Source organism: Ursus americanus, chromosome 6 (assembly GCF_024610735.1).
Source record: "Ursus americanus isolate L20-20 chromosome 6, mUrsAme1.1.p, whole genome shotgun sequence".
Taxonomy (NCBI): domain Eukaryota; kingdom Metazoa; phylum Chordata; class Mammalia; order Carnivora; family Ursidae; genus Ursus; species Ursus americanus.
The window spans coordinates 74,875,712-74,898,556 of NC_142132.1; the positions used below are offsets into that span (position 1 = coordinate 74,875,712).

The 22,845-nt window shown below is 36.7% G+C and overlaps 1 protein-coding gene across 1 annotated transcript in view; it reads left to right on the top strand.

Annotated features, from left to right (window-relative positions):
• The window catches only part of PCDH15 (protocadherin related 15), a 1,630,853-nt gene that overhangs the window by 1,113,541 nt on the left and 494,467 nt on the right, over window positions 1-22,845 (top strand). The window contains exons 6-7 of the mRNA XM_087863140.1: window positions 652-812; window positions 14,272-14,427. Of these exons, the coding sequence (XP_087719266.1) occupies window positions 652-812; window positions 14,272-14,427 (317 nt within the window). The remainder of the gene's footprint in view (window positions 1-651; window positions 813-14,271; window positions 14,428-22,845) is intronic.

Consider the following 22,845-nt stretch of genomic DNA (forward strand, 5'->3'; position numbering starts at 1 on the left):
GATAGTAAGAAAGCAAGCACTAAAATGTTCCACTGAAATAGTGTGTGGTTCTGGTCAAGTACCCCAGAACGTGTCTGCGAGAAGAATGAAGTCTGCTCACTAGTTTTGTCTTTCACATTAAGGTTTATATTTTATGGATTTGTTCTAAGATAATAGAGATAGAAGTAGTTCTCACCATGGGAGACCTTGCTACTTCTTTATCTCTTCCTTTTCCTCCTTTCTTTTATTTCAGGCTATCTCTTTTCATATCAGAAGTCTTACTGAGTGAATTGAATTATCAGTCTCTGTATCTCGGGCCTTTCCTTTTGTTCGGCGCAAAATCCAGTGATCACCCTTGTGAGGAGTGATGGACAGGGAGGGGGACAGATTGAAGTTGTCAAAAGGGAAACAAGAAATAGATGATGAAACTCACCAAGTGGTTGAGTCTCTGCCTGCCACCCTCATGTCCCAAAAATATCCTTTCTAAGTAGTGGAATAAAGGTTATTCTCACCTTTTGGAGACAGGACATTTTCTGTATCATGCCAGATATAACATTGAATGTTTTCTGCTTGAAAATGAATTTGCCAGTCAACTGGGGTTTAAGCATATGATCTTGTTCAAGAATCCATATGAGTAGCATACGTTTTCAAATAACTGTCTTTGGCCCACAGGTACGATTCTGGTGGATAACATGCTGATCAAAGGGACTGCGGGAGGACCAGACCCCACCATCGAACTTTCCTTAAAGGACAATGTCGATTACTGGGTGTTGCTGGACCCTGTTAAGCAAATGCTCTTCCTGAACAGCACGGGCAGAGTTCTGGATAGAGACGTTAGTGACTCTTTTTTTCCTTTGTCCCCATGTCACAACCTACTGTGGTATAAATAACTGCATGTGTTTGTTGATGGGATATCATACTTTCTTTATAGAGTTTGACATGATTTTCTGTGCTTATCAGCAAAAAACATCTTTTTTTTTTTTTTTTAACTCCTGGAAGGAAGAATAAGGAGGGAAGGGGCCGTCTGTGTCTGAGAGAGCCATTGTATTTCCCCTTGACATCCAGGAACCAGTTGAGGGTAGAGTGCCCTGGACAGGGGGTGGCGGGTCTGGAAGAGTAGGAGAAGCAGGGCGACGGCCCACGCAGAGTCTGGGAAGGTAGCTTAGGGTCACTTGAGGATGCAGTGAGATGGGTAGAGCACAGAAGACGCTCTCACAAGGAGCAAGCATCTGTTGAGGGACGAGTGTGTGGCCATGTGCTTTTTGAGCTGTAAAGACATTAGAAGAAGGTGAATGCGAGTTTCCTGGCACTGTGCCAGTCCAGCGGGGGCACGTGACCTAGGTATTAAGCCAGCATAACCTAGGTATTCTGTTCTGAAGAACAGCAAAATGACCAAAGTTGTTGAATGTCTCCTTTCTGAAGAAGTTGAAAGACTTGAGTAGATTTATGTGGTTTTCCAATGTCACTTTGTTCTTACTTCTTTGCATTGCAGTCTGAGCTTGAGTGCAGAGAAGTGTGTGTGTGTGTGTGTGTGTGTGTGTGTGTGTGTGTGTGTGTGTGGTGGGTCGGGGTGTATAACAGCCATTGTACAGGACCTTGGGAGTACATCTCAACATGCCTACTCCCAAATTCTCAGGTTATGAAATCCAAATGTCAGACATTCATCTTGGTGAATCTGGGTCTCTCAGATTTATGATCCACTTTACAGTACAGTGTGGGGTGGAGGACCCCTCATCTATTTCACATCTAAAATTCAGAGTCTCTTAGAGCTTTGTGGTGAGGCAGGCAGTGAATAAGACTCTCCCACCAGGATGGGCTGTCTTTGTCCACTTGGGGGGCTGCAGTGCCGCTGATGGAGCCGTGGGTGCAGGTGGGAAAGGCAGGCAGTGGTGGAGAGGAGGAGTGGGACTGTCGGGGTCCATGTAGGGGAAGAAGTCTGCCTTGAGGCTGCCCCCCCCACCCCCACTATGTCCTTCCATCACATCACATTTTTTCTATGCTGCATCTCACAATTTGGGCTGGGTGCCTGGAAGGTGTAAAGTGGAATAAGGACAATTGTTATCTTGTCTTGGCTTAATTTATAAGTCTTAAGTTTTGTGAGAGCAATCTGGATAATGGGCCAGACTGGCAAGCTACAAGAGTGCCCCCAGCTGCTCAACCTACAGGCATCCCTTACTGGCCTTAATTAGGAGCATTCATATCCAAGTCCCATGCGTTTTATAATGTCACCTGTTAGCAGAATTATAGAATATGTATCTCTTTTAGACCACTGTTATTTTATGTTGTTTCCTTTTCTTAACCTAATAGCTAATTATAATGATTTACTGTTTTGCTGGCAAATCATTTTCTTTTTGAAAACATTTTTGTTTCATTTGATACTAAAAGCACAAGTTCTAGGTCTGAATTATGAGTAGAGAGAAAGGATATCCTTCATTATAAATAAACTGTGTTCTGTGTCTCCAACCTAAAACATTATTTTAATTACTCACCAAAAACTATCTCTACTTTGAAAGATAAGTATCTGCTTTCCTAGTATTACTTTTTTTTTTTATTTCTGATAAGGGCAGCATGTATTAGACATTAGTGAAACTGAAAAACAGTACCATGGGAATACTTTAACATGGATTGACTTGAAGGTAATAATTGCAAAAACAAATATCACTTAAAGAATCATGTGGGCTGTTTTTTTTTTTTTTTTAAAAACACAGTAAACAAAACTAATTTCCTTCTACTTAAAATGTTCTTTTCAATTAGGAATACTATGGTCAAGTTAAACTTGCCAAGATATTTTATAAATTAAAGTGTTGTCAGCGGACACCTACCTGGATTAGCTAAAGATGTAGACAAGGACATCTAAAGGGTATTAATTGTAAAGTGAATATTGTAGAGGAAAATCTAAAAATAAAAAGCAAAACACAGGCTCACATATGTGCAGTATATTGATTTGGCAAACACAAACGTCAAGATCACGGAGAGGGAGTAGCTAAAGAGATGATGAGAGTTTGTGTAAGCTCAAGGCAAGGCTCCCTAGACACAGAGTGCGCTTCATATATAGCAGTTTTCAGAGTTTGCTGATTACAGATGCTTTGCAGAATCATTGAATTTTAGAGGTGCAAGGAATCTTAAAGTTTTGCTAATTGATTTTTTTTTCATGATCTGCTGTGCCATAGATTTAGACACAGCCAATCTAATGTTTAACACACTAAAGCAATGGGATCCAAACTAAGTGTACTCATCTTATTCTGATATCATGCCCTTTTTGCATTTTTTAATTTTATGCAGTCTTGTAGATGATAGAAGGCTCTTGCTTTGTAAAAGCCTTTCTTAAAGAAATAAAAGGTTATCTATCTTATGTTAGTCTTCCATGATTTTTGTTTGCTTGTTGTTTTGTTGCATATCATTGTTGTTGTTGTTGTTGTTGTTGTTGTTGTATATTTTGCTAGCCTCTAGTGTACTCCGTTTAGGTGAAGAAAGTCTCAGTCCACTCAGCTAATTAACTAGGAAATCATGCTTCAGAATAATTGGGTTTTGGTCAGGGAATTCTTCTTGGATAAATGTGTGAGCTGGATTTAAGCACAGAGTTAGAAGTCTGAGTATAGGGGCACCTGGGTGGCTCAGTCAGTGAAGCAGTCTGCCTTCGGCTCAGGTCATGATCCCAGGGTCCTGGGATCGAGCCCCACATCAGGCTCCCTGCTCAGCAGAGAGTCTGCTTTTCCCACTCCTTCTGTGCTCTCTCACTCTCAAATAAATTTTTAAAAAATCTTAAAAAAAAAAAGTCTAAGTATAAACATAGTAAAAGGAGTAGCATAGAAGATGTCAGAAGCATAAGAAGAGTAACAGTGTGTGGTGTGGACTTGCTCGCCGGTAAAGGGGGCCATCGAGCTAAAGAGTGACAATAAAAGGGGAAAAAACAGTTTGATGTCAAGGAACTGCCAAACCTTTGTAACATATCAGGAATGAGTTGCATCATTAGGAAATACTTCCTTGGAGGCTCACTCTATTTCTCTTTACCAGTACTAACTTTCTACAAGTCAGGAAATAATGATACTAGGCTGAAATTCACTCTCTGATCGATGGATTGGTTGGTCAGTCTTCATTTTTGGGAGGTGGAGCACTTGGTCAGGATTCTGATCAAATCTATGGACGCATTTCTCAAGAAAAAGTTTATTTGCACATACATGAATTAGGTGCCATCGAATTCAAGAACTTTATTAACTACAAAGTTTACATAGACCCTAGGTTACAGATCTTGCCTTGATTAAAGCATCTTCCTACTTTTCTTACTCTCAAATTGTTAGAGAAAGTTGCATCTCAAAATCAGGAATTGTAAATAGAACCACGAGAAGGAATGATTATTTACTACATATGGACTCTTACATCCATCCCACTGGAGTAACTTGCTGTAGTCTTAATGTTTCCCTAGCTATTAGATGCTTGCCACATTTCCCTTAATAGAAAGTGATCTCCACGTGTCTCAGAAAAAATAAATCTCAATATAACCTCTTACTTCAGTGCAGTTTACCATGTCCTACATTAACCTTTGAATTTTTTAAATTCTTGTGAATTGCTCTCCCTGATGTCACAGTGCTTTTAGGGCTTTATTCATCAAAGTCTAAAGGCTTTTATTCTTAAAATTCTTAACCCAGCACCCATCTGTTTTATGTGAAGCATAGCCTATTGCTACTAGGAAAGGAGCTTGATAAATCAGGGCATTTAGTCCAAATCTAATCACAACTGAAAATTTTAATTTTACTTAATTATAAAATAATATATGCTTAATGATAGACATATCAGAAAAATAAAAAGCATATGTACAAACATTGCTTTTTCATCTAAGGAAAGTATTTCATATGTATTTTGCTGTATATTATTTCAAGCATATATATATATATGCTATATATATATATATATATATATATATATATATAGGCATGTGTCTTTATATCATACTGTTTATAATGCATTCAGCCTGCTTTTTTTAAAAGATTTATTCATTTATTTTAGAGAGAGCGAGAGCATGCAGGGGAGGGGCAGAGGAAGAGGGAGAGAGAGAATCTCAAGCAGACTCCCAGCTGAGTGCAGAGCTCAATGCGGGGCTCATACTCAAGACCCAAGATCAGGACCTTAGCTAAAACCAAGAATTGGACTCTCAACCTACTGAGCCACCCAGGCACTCCTTTTCAGCCTGCTTTTTAAATGTGATTTGTAATATACATCCTTCCTTGTGAATGAATGTATATATAATCATTTGTAATGGCTGCATAGCATTTTACTGGATGAATAAATCGAGGTTATTTTTCAAAACAATCTCCTGTTTTGGACAACAAGTCTGTTTGCAGTTCTTGATGGTTTTCTTTTCTTGTGGTGTCTTTGTGTAGTTTTGGTACCAGGGTAATGGTGGCCACATACAATGAGTTTAGAAGTGTTCCCTCTTCTGTTTTTGGAAGAGTTTGAGAAGGATTGGTATTAATTCAAATGTTTGATCAGATGGACCAGTGAAGCCATCTCGTCCTGGACTTCTTCTCTTTGTTGGGTTTTTTTGTTTTGTTTTGTTTTGTTTTGTTTTGTTTTTTTAAAGATTTTATTTATTTATTCGACAGAGATAGAGACAGCCAGCGAGAGAGGGAACACAAGCAGGGGGAGTGGGAGAGGAAGAAGCAGGCTCATAGTGGAGGAGCCTGACGTGGGGCTCGATCCCGTAACGCTGGGATCACGCCCTGAGCCGAAGGCAGACGCTTAACCGCTGTGCCACCCAGGCGCCCCTGTTGGGGGGGTTTTGATGACTGATTCTATCTCCTTGCTAGTAATCAGTCTGTTCAGATTTTCCCTTTCTTCATGATTCCATCTTGTTAGGTTTGTGTTTCTAGGAATTTGTCCATTTCTTGCAGTCTTGTCCAGTTTGTTGACATGTAATTATAGTAATCTCTTATAATCCTTTGTATTTCTGAGGTATCAGATGTGATGTCTCCTTCTTGTTTCTAATTGTATTTATCTGAGTCCTCTTTTTTTTTTTTTCTTGGTAAATCCAGCTAAGGGTTGGCCAATTTTGTTAATCTTTTCAAAGAAAGCTTTTTGTTTTGTCGACCTTTTCTGTTGTCTCTTTTATTCTCTATTTCATTTATTTCTGGTCTGATCTTTGTTATTTTCTCTCTGGTACTAACTTTGGGATTCATTTGTTCTTCTTTTTCTATATCCTTGAGGTGTAAAGTTAGATTATTTATTTGAGATTTTTCTTCTCTCTTCATGTAGACATTTATCCCTATGAACTTCCCTTTTAGAACTCCTTTTCCTACATCTTGTAAATTGAGGCTGTTTTATTTCAATTTTCATTTGTCTCATTGTATTTTTTTTTTTACTTCTCTTTTTATTTTTTCTTTGGCCCATTGGTTGTTCAGTAGTATATGGTTTAATCTCCATGTGTTTGTAAATTTTCCAGTTTTCTTCTTATAATTGATTTCTGGTTTCATACCATTGTGGTTGGAAAAAACACTTGATATGATTTCAACATTCTTAAATTTATTAAAGCTTTCTTTGTGACCTACCATATGATATGTCATGGAGAATGCTCCTTATGCACTTGAGAAGAAGTATATTCTTCTGCTTTTGAATAGAATGTTCTGTATGTGTCTAAGTCCATCTGGTCTAATGTGTTGTTCAAGGCCAATGTTTCCTTATTGATTTTCTGTCTGAATGATCTATGCATTGATATAAGTGGGGCATTAAAGTCCTCCACTATTATTGTATTGCTATTTCTCCCCTTAGGTCTGTTAATATTTACTTTATATATTTAGGTGCTCCTATGTTGTGTGCATAAATGCTTACAAATGTTATATCCTCTCATTGGATGACCTCTTCATCATTATGTAATGTCCTTTATCTCTTATTTCAGTCTGTGTTTTGGAATCTTTTTCTTTTTTCTGATATAAGTATACCTACCTCTGCATTCTATTAGTTTCCTGACATGCAGTTCTTTAGGTAGTTGCCAACATTCTTTGAGTTGTTCATTTTATGAATATAATATATCATAACAAAAAATGTGAATGCTCTGAATAGCAAAACAGAGCCAACAATTAGGATTTGACCCTAATAACAACTGCCAAAACTCCGTATTATGTCACCAGGGTAGAATTTATTTTAGTACTTCTTAGGGGAAAAGTGTTCTGGAACTATTTTGTTAGTGGAATTTTTTTTCCACTGAGCTTTTCAAATACAATGATGCTTTTCTAAGTGTCTTAGCCCATTTGGGTTAGACTGGATGGCTTAGAAACAACAGAAATTTATTTCTCATAGTTCCAGAGGTTGAGTGTATGAAACCAGGGTGCCATCAAGATCAGGGGAGGGTCCTCTCCAGGTTGCAGACTTCTTATACTCTCACATGATAGAAAAGGGCAAGGATACCCTCTGAGGCTTCTTGTATAAGGGTCTTCATCTTATCACCTAATCACCTGATTCATGTTGTTAAAGGGACATAAGAAATAGATGATGCAACTCACCAGGTGTTAGAATTTCTGCCTCTTACCTTCATCTGCCCAAAATATATTTTATAAGTAACATAATAAAGTTGTTCTTGCCTTTTTGAAGCAGTACATTTTTAAATCATGCTTAAAGTTGAATATTTTCTGCATTGACACATACTTGCCAGTCAGGCGAAGGCCCTACCTACTAATACCATCTTATTAGTATTTCCACATGTGAATTTTGGAAGGACAGAAAATTCAGACCATTGCATAGGTATATTCTGATTTTATTCAAAGTTCTTTGGCTTATAAGTAAGGCACAAAAAATGCCTCTAGATGAGCTCAAGTCAATGGGTGAAGAATGTTTAGAATATCAACATCATAGAAATGAAAAATAATTTGATTTTAGCAATATTGGAAACTTATCAGGGACAGAGGAAACTATGTGTTCTTGGACCACATGATCTCTAATCTCTACATTCCTCTGTTTAGTTGTTGAGTTTTCTTCTTTCTGCAGATCAGATTCCTCTGTGTACTTATAATTTTGTCCCCCCATTTCTTTGGTTGTATGTGGCTTTGGCTCTTATTTATATCCACCCCATTGCACCAGCTCCTTGCAAGCTTTTAGTGAGGACTGACCACAGGCACTGTGTCTTGTCTAATTGATGAGAGAAAGCACCTCAATACTCACTGGCTTGACTCAGAGACAGGGGAGGAGGGCATGGCTGCCTGATAGTAGATCCATGTTCATTTCCACGTGTTCTTTCTGCAGTGGTTGGGGAAAGTGTGTTTCCCTGAGAAGGAATTCTAAATCATGTTTTCTGCACTTTGTTTATTAAGGCCATAAACTAGCTCTTAGTAGAAACGTTCAAACAGTTATGGCTGCATACAACTAAAAGAAAATTTAATGTAAATAAATAAATATATTTAAGATTAAGTGTTAAGAAATAAGTAAAATAACAGATGATCTCTACAGAAATTTCTGAGGATTAAAATAAAACGTAAAGCTTCTCAAGCCTCCAATATTTGCATTTAACTAGAAAACTTCTATATGACATTATATACATAGGAGCTTTTGACAATTTTCAAGCTTAGTCCACAAGTCTTGCCCTGATAGTCATTATTTTTTTTATTTCTTTTTTTGTTTTGTTTTGTTTCTGTTTACTGAAGTTCCATACATTTCCTTCAGGAAAAAGAGAGAGACAGAGAGAGAGAGAGAGAGAGAGAGAGAATGCAAAGGTGTAAAATGAAGTGCCATGAATGATAAAACAACCAAAATATGTTGTCTGGGATGAAAAGTAGATCTCAGTAATGAAGGAGCATCACACGAGATGTTTGAAATCCAAATGAGTGAATCCACCTGACCAATATTCCCTCATCACTAGTGGGGATGGAATAGTAATGGTCATAATAACATTGATAATTAAAATAATAATAGAAAGAAAAATATGATTCTGCCACAGTCCTATTACGCTTATCTCAAAAGTCTGGGAAAACTTTTAAAAAGTTTGAACAGAGAGAAACCATGTTCATGGAAATCCTGAACATCTTACCTTCTCCTCTTCCAGACTCTAAGTTGGCAGCTGCACATAGAGCTTTGATTCCCGGCCCCCAACCAGTGTCCATGTCACCACCGAGCTGCCCACATTCCCCTCCATGCTGGCCTCTGCGGCTGACAGCACAGCCACACTATGAGCCTCTCAGTCCTCACTTGGACTTGGAGACAGTCTCCTAATAGTGTTCCCACCATATGTCATGATTCAACCTATTTTACATCCCGTGCCCCAAACACAGTTCCAACCTTGTCCGTTGATGCCTTCTCATTGCAATCAGGTCTTCCCTGGTACTCTTTATTATTTTTATTTTTTTTTAATTTTTTTAAGATTGATTTATTAATATGAGAGAGAGAGAGGGTAGAGGGTAGAGGGACAGAGGGAGAGACACTCAAGCAGATTCTGTGCTGAGCACAGAGCCTGACAAGGGGCTCGATCCTAGGACACAAATCAGACCTGAGCTGAAACCAAGGGTGGAGGCTTAACCGTCTGCACCAACCAGGGGCCCCTCCCTGGTACTCTTTTAAACCTATGCTCAGAAACTACCTTTACTCTCTGCCATCAGTTGAATGTCATTTACTACCAAGAAATGCCTTAAATGCCACTCTCTGTGTTAAAGATTCCTTCATGTTACACTGGTATGTTATTTCTTGCTCCAAACTGTAAAGCCTCCAAAACTCTTTGACTTGCTCTATATTTATATTCATGTCATATCAGTTTTACGGGATTTGCTTACCACACAAGGACTGCATCATATTAATCCCAAACCACATTGAATTTTGAATTTAATAAATACAATTAAATAAACTGAATGTCCTTAATAGTTGATTATGAAAAATTCATTTAAATATTACATTATCCTAATTATATTTTCAAATTGGTACTTTCTTCTTTAAGAAACTTATGTCAATGCACCATTTATTATGAAACTTTAATTTGTGAGAGACACTCAGAACTCTGGCCAGCCATTTCCTTTAAGTATGCTTCCTTATTTAAAACTAATTTCTACAACATGCTGTTTTACTTCCTTTCACTGTCTTCCAGTTGATTTGTGAAATAATGAAGATTTTTCATTTTGTACATAGGAAGACAAATCATGACAAAATCCTTTCATTCCTGCGAGGATTAAATAAAGTTGGCCTTTGCTTTAGGAAAAATAAAAGCAAGTCTTATACAGGTTGGCTAAAAATTTGTTTTCTCTTTAAACCATAAGTCCTCCAAATAACATGGTTTCTAGAAAAAACTCAGTTCCCCTTGGATTAAAGATGAATGCTATAGCCAACACTATTTACATCAGTAAATTTCTCATAAAAATCTTACTTTGCTTGTTAAATCCTAAGTGATTGTCTGAAAAACTCATAATAAATTTTTTGATTTTTGTCTTCTTTCAAATTACAAAGTTCATACATATTAGTTGCAAATTTTTCTTTCCTTACTTTCTACTCTCAGACATACTCTTCAGAGATGGCGTCCATCTACTGTTGGTATCTGTCACTCCAAAACCTTAGTTATGCATATCAAGACCCATCCCCACATGTACGCGAACATACAAATATGCATTCAGAGAGTATTTTAAACATTCATTTTTAAATTGGGACAATAGTTGGCATGTCTAGGTATATACGAATTGTAGTGGTTTTAAGTAATTAGCCCAAAACAGTTTATATACTGGTTGTTTGTGTGCTTTTTTTTTTTCCTTCATGTATGAAGCAATTTAAGAAAATTATGGAAGATACAATTGGCAGGACTTATTTTTGCCACCAGGTATGAAAGATAACTCAAAATTTCCCTAACAGATTCCTAAGCATTTTGTAGTCCCTAAACTCTCACTGACTTGTAGAACTACGCTTGATGTATTTATGACCTTCTTATACAGCAGAACAGAATCTATTCCAAGGCAAGATTACAACGTGTGTGTTATATATGAGCTGCAGGGAATTCTGGCCTTCAACGCGATCCATTATGGTTGGAATTTATTGCAAGCTGAGGTCTATCCATGCTTCTCACAGTTGCATAGGGAGCTAAAGTTGAAAGGAGCAAGATTTCCAAGTGACCTGATTATGTCTGATTTATGGGCACGTCGCAGGACTAAGTAGGGGCTCAGTGTACAGTGTATTTGATTCCCTCCTTACAAGATTGTGACCTTTCTGTCTCAGCACCACCACGCTCCCACTCAGTATAGTGTTAGAAGTTGAGAGGAAATGGTTTTATAGGTCTCTTATAATATTTAGAAGATAAACAACTTTAGAAGAACTTAATTCACCTGTCTTCTAAGGGGTGCCAAGGGCTAACAGCACAAGTATTTGTTTTTTTTGTTTGTTTTTGTCTTTGTGATGTTTTGTGGGTTTTGTGTTTGTTTTGGGCTTTTTTTTTTTTTGGTTGTTTCTTGTTTTGTTTTACTTTACAATTGAAATATGCAGGACTTTCCTTAAAAATCTATTAAAGAAAACACTTTCAAACTGATAGTAAAAATGGAAAGACCTGATCTTTTTAAATGATCTTTTTGCCTCAAGGTTGCCGATTTTCAGTGATGGGCTTGCTTTTATAAGATGGTCCATTCTATTCTGTGCTGATCTAGATTAATACAAAGCCTCTACTTATACTGAAGAAAAAAATGTTTTGTGATATTTTTTATTCATTGTTGTTATTTCTGCTCTCTGAGACTGCAGTGAATAAGCTAATAGGTCTTTTCAAAATAACCATTCAGATGTCTACTGCATCTTGCATTTTTTACCTTAAATATCCTCAATTTTTATCACACGTTCTCAAGGTGGTCAGACTTCACATTCTATCTGCCCATAAAATGGTACTAACTATACTCCACCTGTCTCTGCATCTGATATTATTAATGAATATGAAGTTGGTATTACTGGCCCAGCAGTCCATTTACAGTGTTGGTGTGTAAGCCCATCTTTTATTCATCAAAATTTCACAATTATATTTTCATGTTAATGTGCATAGCCATGTATTGTACATGGGTATTTTTTTGTCCTGATACCAATAAGGTAAATTAAATTTATTATTGTAAACATATATCATTATATAACCTAGTATTCTGACTTATTAAAATGATTTTGAATGTTGCCTTTCATCCTTAAATGTGTGATATATCCTTCTGAGCTTTGGGACTTGCACTGATTTTATACACAGAACTTTAATGCTTTCATTTATGTCAGTAATTAAAAGGAAAATGGGGTATATATTAGAACACAGAGCTAAAAGGCCCTTCATCAGATATCTTCCTGCATATGTTATTGATTATTAAATTTATTCTCTCTATATACATTTATTCAGTAAAGTACAAATAAATTAAAATGCCTTTTTCTTTACCGGCTATAAAAAATACCTTGAAATTCAACAAAGTTTGCTTCAGTTTAGATATGGTCTCTATAGCATTCTTCTGACTTAGAAATGTGTCCTGTGACATTTTTAATGAACCTATCCTAGCTTCCAGTGATCATTGCTGTGTGTTTAAATCGGTTCCTTTTTTTTTTTTTAAGCTTTTACTTATTTATTTGTCAGAGAGACAGAGAGAGAGAGGGAGAGAAAGAGCACAAGCAGGAGGAGCTGCAGGCAGAGGCAGAAGCAGGCTCCCCACTGAGCAAGGAACCCGATGTGGGACTCGATCCCAGGACCCTGGGATCATGACCTAAGCTGAAGTCAGATGCTTAACCGACTAAGCCACCCAGGCATCCCATTCAAATCCGTTTCAATCCAAATATTTAATAATTTATTTCATAATCTAAGATGATCAGTTTGTATTTTATAAGTTCCATGTATTTTGCTTTCTTGGGAATTTAACTTTTTATGAATAAAAAAAAACAATTCACATCTGCTACGTGTGCCTGGCCCAGGGTAACCTTGGGTGATACTTACCGTGATCCTATCATATCAGTGTTTATTTTTATCCCTACTTGTAGAGAGGAGCAAACGAAGCACTGAGAGATTTTGCTCCAAGTGTACGGTCACCATAACTGGCCGGGAGCCACATAGTCTGACGTGGGGAGGTCACGATTACCTACTGCAGGCACAGTATAGTTAATGGGCAGAGAGCCTCAGTCCTGACAACACCACACACCAGGCTTTATGGACCTTCCAGCACAGTGAAGGGAGGTGGACTGAAGTCAATATATAAAATGTGTAATATGCCAAGAGGTGAGTGAGAAATGCAATAAAGAAAAATAAACAGTGAGGGGAGAAGTTGGAAGGAGAGAGCAGACTGGGGGCCTCATCTTTCAGACAGGTGGTGAGAATACATCATCCTGATAAAACGATGTATTTAGAGGGAAATTTTTATAAGCTCAAAGAAGATTTAAAAATCGCAAAGGAATATTTTGTAGTGTTAAGCAGTTTGACTCAAGGGTCAAAGAGATGTAGGTTTGCGTCCTAATTCTGAAAGCTCTTGGCCGTGTGACCTGAGTTAGTAAGTGCCCTTTGGTGACACCCTTCTCCTTCAGGAATTTATCATTAAAAAAGGGGGCAGGTGGACACCTATTTATGTACAGATTATTTATTGAAATACAGTTTGTGAAGACAGAAATGGACAACACAGAACATCTTAATATCAGTTTGTGCTAAGACAAATTGTGCTATAGACTCAGAATGGAGTACCATTAAATCACATAATATAGCGTCACAGTGTATACCAAAATGCCGTAGTAAATCTGTATTTATATGGATGATTCACGGTGTGTGTGTGTGTGTGTATCTGTGTGTGTGTGTGTGTAATAGGTGTATACGTGGAGAAAGAAAGACTAACAGATAAGCATTTAAATGTATAGAACGAGAAAGTTTGGTTGGATTGTGAACAGATTCTCTTCTTTTGACTATATTTTAATTTTTACCAGATATAAACATATATTTTAGCAAAAGTGTAAATGAGCACACATGTCGTGCAACCCCACTTCCCCAAAGATTTTATCATTAACCTATTGTTTTTATGGATTGCAATTTCATGTTGTTGTTTTTTAACTTTTGAAGGGACAGACTCCGTTTTTTCCCTGCATCTCTGCCCTGGTTTTGTGATTGTACTCATCACCGGTCCTTGGATGGCCCGCATGTTTGCCGAGATCCTATATTTTGAGACACAAATCGAACAATGAAATCATCACAATGGCCTTCTGTTATCCTTAAAAGAAGGGAAATGGATCAATTTTTATAGATGATTCTTATTTTTAAATGAACAAGCTTAGAACATTTTATGAAACAAGTGCGCTTTGACCATCATTGAGAAGCTTCTGTTTCCATGCTTTTTTTAAAAAAATGCAATTTCTGTATTACAGCCCCCGATGAGCATACATTCCATCGTGGTGCAAGTCCAGTGCGTCAACAAGAAGGTGGGCACTGTGATCTACCATGAAGTTCGGATCGTGGTGAGGGACAGGAACGACAACTCACCCATGTTCAAACACGAGAGCTACTATGCCACCGTGAACGAGGTCGGTTTCCAGCTCCTCTTCCGTTGTGCCCTTTTTATTGATCTGTGTAGCTCACTGGATACTGTTCATGACTTGAAATGATGCTCCACAGTCATAGGCTTAACTGTTTGGAAATATCACCAAAAAAAATTTTTTTTAAGGAATAGCAAGGTCTTCAGAAGAAATAAAATCTGGGTGACGTCTGATAAGATTTCAGGAATTCATTTTGCTATAGGCAAAATCTAATTTGCTGATAATAATGACCCAAAAAATTGGTATTTTGATCATCTCTGACAATTTAATGCCCAAACCCACATGTATGTTTACTGAGGCTCAGCAGGAGTTATTTATTCTCATGGTAGCTTGGTGAACTAATTGTTCTCCACATCTCTGAGGTCGTAGCAGGAATTAAATACTGGAAGAGAATATCTATTTGAGATCCTTTTAATTTAAAGCTGTTTCTTAATTTAATTATTATTATTTTTAAAGATGTTATTTATTTGAGAGAGAGGGAGCAAGAGGAGGGGGGTGCAGGGGAAGAGGGAGAAGCAGACTCCCCGCTGAACAGGGAGCCCAATGTGGGGCTCGATCCCAGGACCCTGGGATCATGACCTGAGCTGAAGGCAGATGCTTAACTGACTGAGCCACCCAGGCACCCCAAATAATTTCCTTAATTTTAAAATCAAGTTCTAGCATAGGCAAATATTTAAATACAAGTCACAACTCAATGCTCATGCTGATTAAAGAATTTTTTAAAAAATATTAAGTATTACTGCTTTCATTAGAACGTGCTTTTTGTTGTTCTGCTTTCTTTTGTTTTTTCCATTTGAGCCAAAATCCATGGGCCAAGAAGCCCTTTTCTGTTATTTTAAAAAACAAAACCAAAAACAAAAAACAATGGTTACTCTGCTAATTTTTTTGTTACTCCACTAAGAAAATTTTTCTAATGTATCTCTGATATCAGCTGTTATGTATACTTCAGACACATCGCAGATTATTTTTACCTCCCAGATGTTATTTTTAAGCTTAAAAACTCTGTACCTGCTTTATAAGAGGAATGTGTACTTGGGACATTAAACACAGCATCAGGCCTTTAACCTCTACATACTTGCTTTTTCAAATTATTTAAAATGTATTTTATTTATTCAATATTCTTCTACTCATAAAAATTGAAGAAATGATGTTTCTTATAACATAAGCCTCTGTAGATTGAATTGCTAAAAAAAAAAAAAAAAGCCGTAAACTCTTCTTTGAAGGTTAATAGGACAAGTTTACTGGTCAAAGTTAACTTTTTTGAGCTGTTTTTATTAAACAGGTTCTTGCTAAAACGGACAGATGTTAATTAATGTAATTAACCGTGTTACATGATTAATTATTTTAGCACGTGAAATATACTCTTTGCGATTTTGCTTCTTTTGCTTGAGTGCTAACTAACTTCATCCGTGAATAAACTGGTATCAGATGAATTATCTCAGGCAGCAGATCTCATAGTAAAACCCACTCTTGCACCTCATTTAACAGTTCCTGGGGCCCCGTCTTTAGTTCCTTTTTTGTGAAGAAATTTACAATGTTCAGTTTGAATCTCAGAGTGCCCTGAGTGGTCTGACTACTTCCGCTCCCCCGCCCACCTTCTCAGCCCCTTGCTGAAAAATAACCTTTTCAAGTACTATTTTAAACTTATCACTCTCCTATTCAGAAATTGTGTAAAATTTCTCATTATTTTCTGGAAAAAGGTCATCTGTCTCCACTGGCTGACTTTCAAGGCCTTCCATAATCTGACCTTTCCTTGGTGTGTTCTTAGCACGAGGTTCTCTCTGTTACTGCCTCACTGTCCCGGTTAATTTCCGCACGTCTCACAAACATTTCCATTTCTAAGGGTACGCTCACACCATGCCTTGTACTTATAACCGGATCCTCCCTACCTTGCAGGTCTCCCATTTTTATTTATCTTTTCAAGTTTAACTCAAGACCTATTTCCATGTCCTATTTCCATAGTCACCCCTGACTGCTCACGGTCACTGATGTTTGGTCCATCCAGACTCTAAACTTCTACAGCCTCTGGATAAACGTCATTTGGAGTGATACAAATTTATAGAAAAGTTAAACGTTTTATCATCTAAACGTTATTTGGAGAAGCCCAGGTCTCTTTGCAAAGCTGCTCATATAGGGTTCTCTCTCACACATTTCCCTAAAGTCAACTGAGGCAATCCTGCACGGATGCAAGGGCTTTCCTTCTTTGGTTTGATTCTGAGAACATGTATGATCGATGGTCATATCCCCCCCCCATTTGATTTTGCTCAAACTTTTTTATATTTAATTGCTTGGAAAGAACCAAAAGTTTCTTTAAACTGTGAAACATAATCACAAGAAAAAAATGAAATTTAGCTATTTTTCTCACCCTTTACTTATTTGAAGAGATATTCCATAGATCTTAATGTAAATGGCTTATATACACACACACACACACACACACACACTGCAATTATGTGTACATATACATACATATGTGTATGTATTAATGTGTATATAGTCACTCATATACTTCATATAAACCCTGCACATATATAAATATAAATATTAATGTAAATGTAAATATATATATCCCTGCCTCCTGCAACTAAAATGCTGCCTCTCTGCCTATAAAATTAAATTACATTAAATAGATTTTACTGCATGCAAGTTTGCAAGATATTTTCCATGAGATTTCTCCTTTCAGTACAAGACATACAGTTAATGTAGTTAAGACAAGAAGGATCTAAATGTTTCTCAAAAAATTTTAAAAATCGCTCACAGTTTAATAGTTTGTTGATGTCAAAATATTTTACACTTCATTAAAATCCAAAAGACAGGTATAAAGTCATTACCACATATTTATGAAACAAGTTTCCAAAATTAAAGCCATGGTAACTCCCTGTCCTTATTCACCTTAGAAAACAGACATTAGGGGGAGGAGCAAGAATCGGCTACATTACGTGGTGAACTGGTCACAAAGCTGAGAATAAAACCTAAGTCCGTGGTTCAATAATTTCTTCACTACTTACTAATAGACGTCTACATGCTAAATTATCACCACTTTTATGTAACTGATTTTAGAACTAAATATCAGGGATTATGCTTATAGTATTATATCATAATATTATAATCACAATCATTATTTTTATTTATTTTTTTAATTTCTACATGCAATTCTTCATTTATTCTAAACATCAAGTCAAGTTTTAAAATTGGATGTATTTTATATGTTGTATATCCCATGGTTGAGCTATAGATAATACAAATGCAACTGAAATTTTAAAAAATATTTAACCTGTGAAAAGGAAGGATTGCCTGACCATCAAAAATTTGCACTAGCAGCAAATACATCACTGAAATTATGTATGTGTTCTAGATGAAAAGTTAGCAGATTTTCCTGAAAGGACCAGATGGTAAATATTTTAGCCCTGTGAGCTGTACTATCCCTATTCCAACTACTCAACTCTGCCATTACAGTGTGGAAAGGTACCAGAAGTCCTGGATTGAGAATATGGAGCTTAAGAAAATGTCCCACATCTTAGCTTTGTGTAGGTTAGATTAGTGTTTTGAAGTAGATCTTCCTATGCCTCAGTTTTCATGCCCCGCAGGCAGCTTTCTGCACTGGATGGACACCATTCATGGAAGGAAAATCCCATATGTCCAGAGTTACAGGTCTGTCCTTCCATTCCCCACTTCCTTTTTGTTTAGATCCCATGTTAAAGCATTGTTGCTGTTGTTTTTTTAACATTGAGTTGTTTTCTCTGTTACAGTCTTATACCTGTAAACTATTTTAAAATCAATTTAAGAAAATCAGAGTGAGCAAAATATCTGCAAATGGAAGAATGAGTAAAAACAGGAAGTGTTCAAATATTTTGCATTATTGTCAAAATGAGGACTGTTGAATGAAATATTTTATGAGCCTATTTTAAGTAATTCAACAATGCATAAAATGTCAGTCTTTTTTACTCTTTTTTAAACATGTTCTTCTATTCGTGTTTCAAGAATTTACCAAAATATTTGCCTGTATCTAACTACCCAGCAGGAATTATAGCAAGTTTATAATTCCTTGTTTGTGAGCAGGGCATCAGACACTGCAAGTATTTTTTTCTCTCCGGGTAATTGGAGACCCTCAATTAATTTTGGACAATTGTATCATTAAGTAATTAGTCTAGTTGTTTTGAAGAACAGATTGCACAGTCTAATTGTAGCTGATCATTCTTAAGCAATTTTTGAAGATAAATATTTTCTGGCTGTGGTGTCTCTAATAACACATGCATCTCATCCCCCAAAATTACTTCTGACATAAAAAGCAAACAAGGGCAAGTCAAGGCAGACATTAAAGCCTGCAAAGAAATAATCTCAAAATTATATAGAGGTTATATTTGCCCTGGTCTTTAATGATCTCTTCACAGTTGGTGTACTTTTTTAGTCAATACTAATTTGTTCTTTTTATCACCTTAAATATCATCTTCAATGTACTTAGCTGCTGTGACATGATGTGTTTTATTAGAGATAATTTGTTGGCAGTTTCTGGAAGAATGTTCCCTTGCAATCTCTCAATAGGTGGATGATTTATGGTCTCTTGGAAGGAAGGAAGGAAGGAAGGAAGGAAGGAAGGAAGGAAGGAAGGAACGAAGGAAGGAAGGAAGGAAGGAAGGAAGGAAGGAAGGAAGGAAGGTAGGAAGGAAGGAAGGAAGGAAGGAAGGAAGGAAGGAAGGAAGGAAGGAAAGGAGGGAGAAAAGGAATTTAAATTTTGAGTTATTTTAAGCCTGTAATTTTCAATTTAGAAATCTTTTCAGTTAGATAGCTTAGATTTTCTTTTACTTTGCTTTAAAAATATGCTGACTGCAAAATGTTTTGTAATTCATAATAGATTGAAAGGTGTGCATGATGTCTTTGTATTAGGTAGGGTGCTTTATGTAGTGCCATTTTCTATCCTTTTATTCAAATTGAGACTAATTGTAATCTTACAGCTTCAGAAGGGGAAGAACTTAGTTCAAAATGCAGCTTTCTACAAAATGTGCCTTCAGATTTCACTGGTCTCTGTGTTGTTTAGTTTAATTAGGCTTTACTAATTTATAGTTTATTTCATTGATTTGGTTAGATTATTTACTTAGTTTCAAATATGCAGTTTCTAAAAATTATAATAATAAACAAAATGTATTCTCTTTGTTATTTTAGTACTATATTTCTTGTAATGATTTAATCCTATATTCATTCCTTAAAACATTTTTTTTATTATTTAGTCCTTTGTGTTTTCTTAAATAATTTGCTTAAACAAATACACTAAATATTTGTGTTAATGCTTTTGTTTTCCACTATTAGGGGTAAGGTTCTCACTTCTAATAAATTTCAAACTAACATCTTTGCTTCAGATATTACTTTTAAAATATAAACGTTGTATGTGTGATAAAATTGCCTTATGCAAGGACAACAGTGTTTGAGTTAGAGCTCTAGAATTATGGGTGATTTTTAAAAATTTGTGATTTCTGCTATGTTCATAATGAGGTGATATTTTGCCTACCTAAGAGTGGTGTCTTAATATAAAATGTTTTGTTAAAGTGGAGACTTTAAATTAAGTTCAAAGATCTGCTCTTTTGTTTCTAATCAGGGTTAAAATGATAGCAGGACAGCCTTTTGAAAGTCCTATTTTTAGGTAAACTATGATCCACAGGTAAAACATGACCTACTGCCACCTGCTTTCATATGGCCTCTGCAATTTCAGTGTGCGTAAGTACAGTTTTATTACAATGCAGCCATGCCCATTCACCGTATACTGTGGATGTGCCAAGAGCAGAGCTGAGTAGCTGTGTAACCAAACCTAAGTGAGCCGGCTCATTGGTGAGTCAGAGACCGCACTGGGTGAGTGGAGCGGTCACACAATGAAGTAAACTTCATTGGCAGCAAATGAGGAGATCATGGGGAATAACTTCTAAAGCTGGGACTCCTCAACTTCCTTATATTTAGGATTAGGATGAATATTTAGGTGGGGAGCCTTGTCATCATATGTAGAGATGGGCATGAGCTCACGCCTGTGTCTTGAGGAAACCAGCCTATACACACATTGTCTGTTGTGTAAATTAGGCTCATGTTCCTCCCTGGTGGAGATTTTTTAGTATTGTAATGAGGTAAATGTAGTTGTTAGTCATTGTAGAGGTCATTCCATCATCCATTTGTACAGGCGTGAGTGGTCTGGGTGGTGTGGGCCAGCTGGAGGTCTTGTCAGGACAGTTGCTTGAGGGAGGAGTAGTTTCCAGTTTCCATTTGTCTGAGTTAAGAGATAACGTGGGGGAAAAAGGAAAATGTGGGACAAAGGTTGGTGAGTACAAGCAAGTGGACAGTCAAGGTCAGGTCTTGGAGTCTAACTGGTGACAGCTGCAGTTGAACCAGGATGGCCCACAAAGCTGGAAATATTTACAACATGGCCTTAACTGAAAAAGTTCCCTCACTCTTATTGTCACTCCCCTTGAGATGTTACCAAGAAATCATCATATATGGGCACCTGGGTGGCACAGTCATTTAAGTGTCCGACTCTTGGTTTTGGCTCAGGTTGTGATCTCAGGGTCATGAGATTAAGCCCCACATTGGGCTCCATGCTCAGCACAGAGTCTACATTAGACTCTCGCTGCCTCTCTCTCCCACTCATGTGCACTCTCTCTCTCTCTCAAATAAATAAATAAATAAATCTTTTTTAAAAAGGATATCATATAGCGATAGAGAATATATATCAGACTTAGTATTTACTTGGTGAATATATATATACAAATATTCATACATATATTTTTCTAAGTTTATAATTAACTCAGAAACTTGGAAAAATACTATTCAGAAGTTATGAATGTATATAATATATAATCACATGTTATTTATATTATACATTATAATTTAAAGTAATTAAAAGGTTGAATTCAAGGAAATTGCCAATGTCCATCTATTTTTGACCTATAAAATGGCAACTGAATAACATTCTATAAATAAAAAGTATGTTAAATAAAACTTGATGCCACTGTATTATCACAATATTGTGACCTTAGAAATACATACTCTATGTCTTTTATCAACCCTGTTGTCTCCTGATGGTGTTTTGAATTAATTCGGTAAACTGTTCCTATTATTACTCCAATTTTGTTTAATTCAGTAGACCTTATTTTCCTGCACTACCACTGACTTAATTGTAAGGAATTATTTATAAAACCTTCAAATGAGGAAGGGCAGAAAGGAAGGAGGTGAAACTGAAGAACAAGTAGGGGCCAGATTCTGAAAGGCACCACTGGTGACAGAGGAGCTCTAGGCATTAAGGAACCAGGGATGGCTTAAGCCAATGGAAGCACATCAGCTGTGCTGATTGATGGTGTCATTCCCATGGCTGGATGGAGAATGCTTGGAAGAGGTGAGCCAGAGAGATGCAAGGCAAAAAACCTTCAACTGAAATGGACAAAGAGGGTACACAGGAAGGATATCTAGGTGGATAGGTTCATGGGAAAGAAGGACTGGTTGACTGTAAAGGGTAGAAGAAAAAAAGATGTAGACACTCCATACTTTGTTTAGGTCGATTCTGAAATTCTGGCTGACAAACTCTGACTGAGTAGCAGTGCATGCTACTTGGAGAATGATATATTAGACATGAGTACTTTGGGGATGCAGATTTCAGTCTGGGGAAGATTTGATGAATTCCGGTATCCGTGAGATAAATTCACTTGAAATTCACTAGAAAGTGAATAAAATAATGAATAATATACATATTAATCAGTCAAAGTAAGGCAAAGGGACAAAAAGGAACATAGAACGGGCAGAGTAAAATATAAACACTAAATAAGAGTAGACTTAAACCATCCTGTTCAAAAATTACATCAAAAGTAAAGGAGAAAGTGCTGAAATGAAAGACAAGAGTTTTCAAACTAAATTAAAAAATAAAGCCACATATAGACAATTGACATGAAACCCAGTTAAATATAAGGACTCAGAAATCTTAAATATAAAAAGATGGAAGTCGATATACCAGGTAGTCAGTTATTATGCAAAAGCTGTTGTCGTACTTTTGTCGGACAAAATGGACATTATGGCAAAAGACACTGGTAGAGAATAAAAGGAAATTTTCCTCATGATAAAGATTCAATTTGCCAGAAAGAGCAATTATGAATTCAACTACACTTAATAACATGGCCTCAGAAATAATAAAGTATTAAAAGAATTAAAGGAGGAATAGAAAAATCTATTCTCATTGAGGGAGGTTTTAAAACCTGGAGTGGGTAGAATAATAGCCTCCCAAGATGGCCATGCCCTAATCCCTGACAAAAGAACTTCGCAGATACGATTAAGGTTATGGAAGTTAATTGAGAAATTATCCTGGATTGACCTGGTGGATCCAGTCTAATTACCGGAGCACTTAAAAAAATGGAACATGCCTCTGGCTGGAGTCTGAGAGTC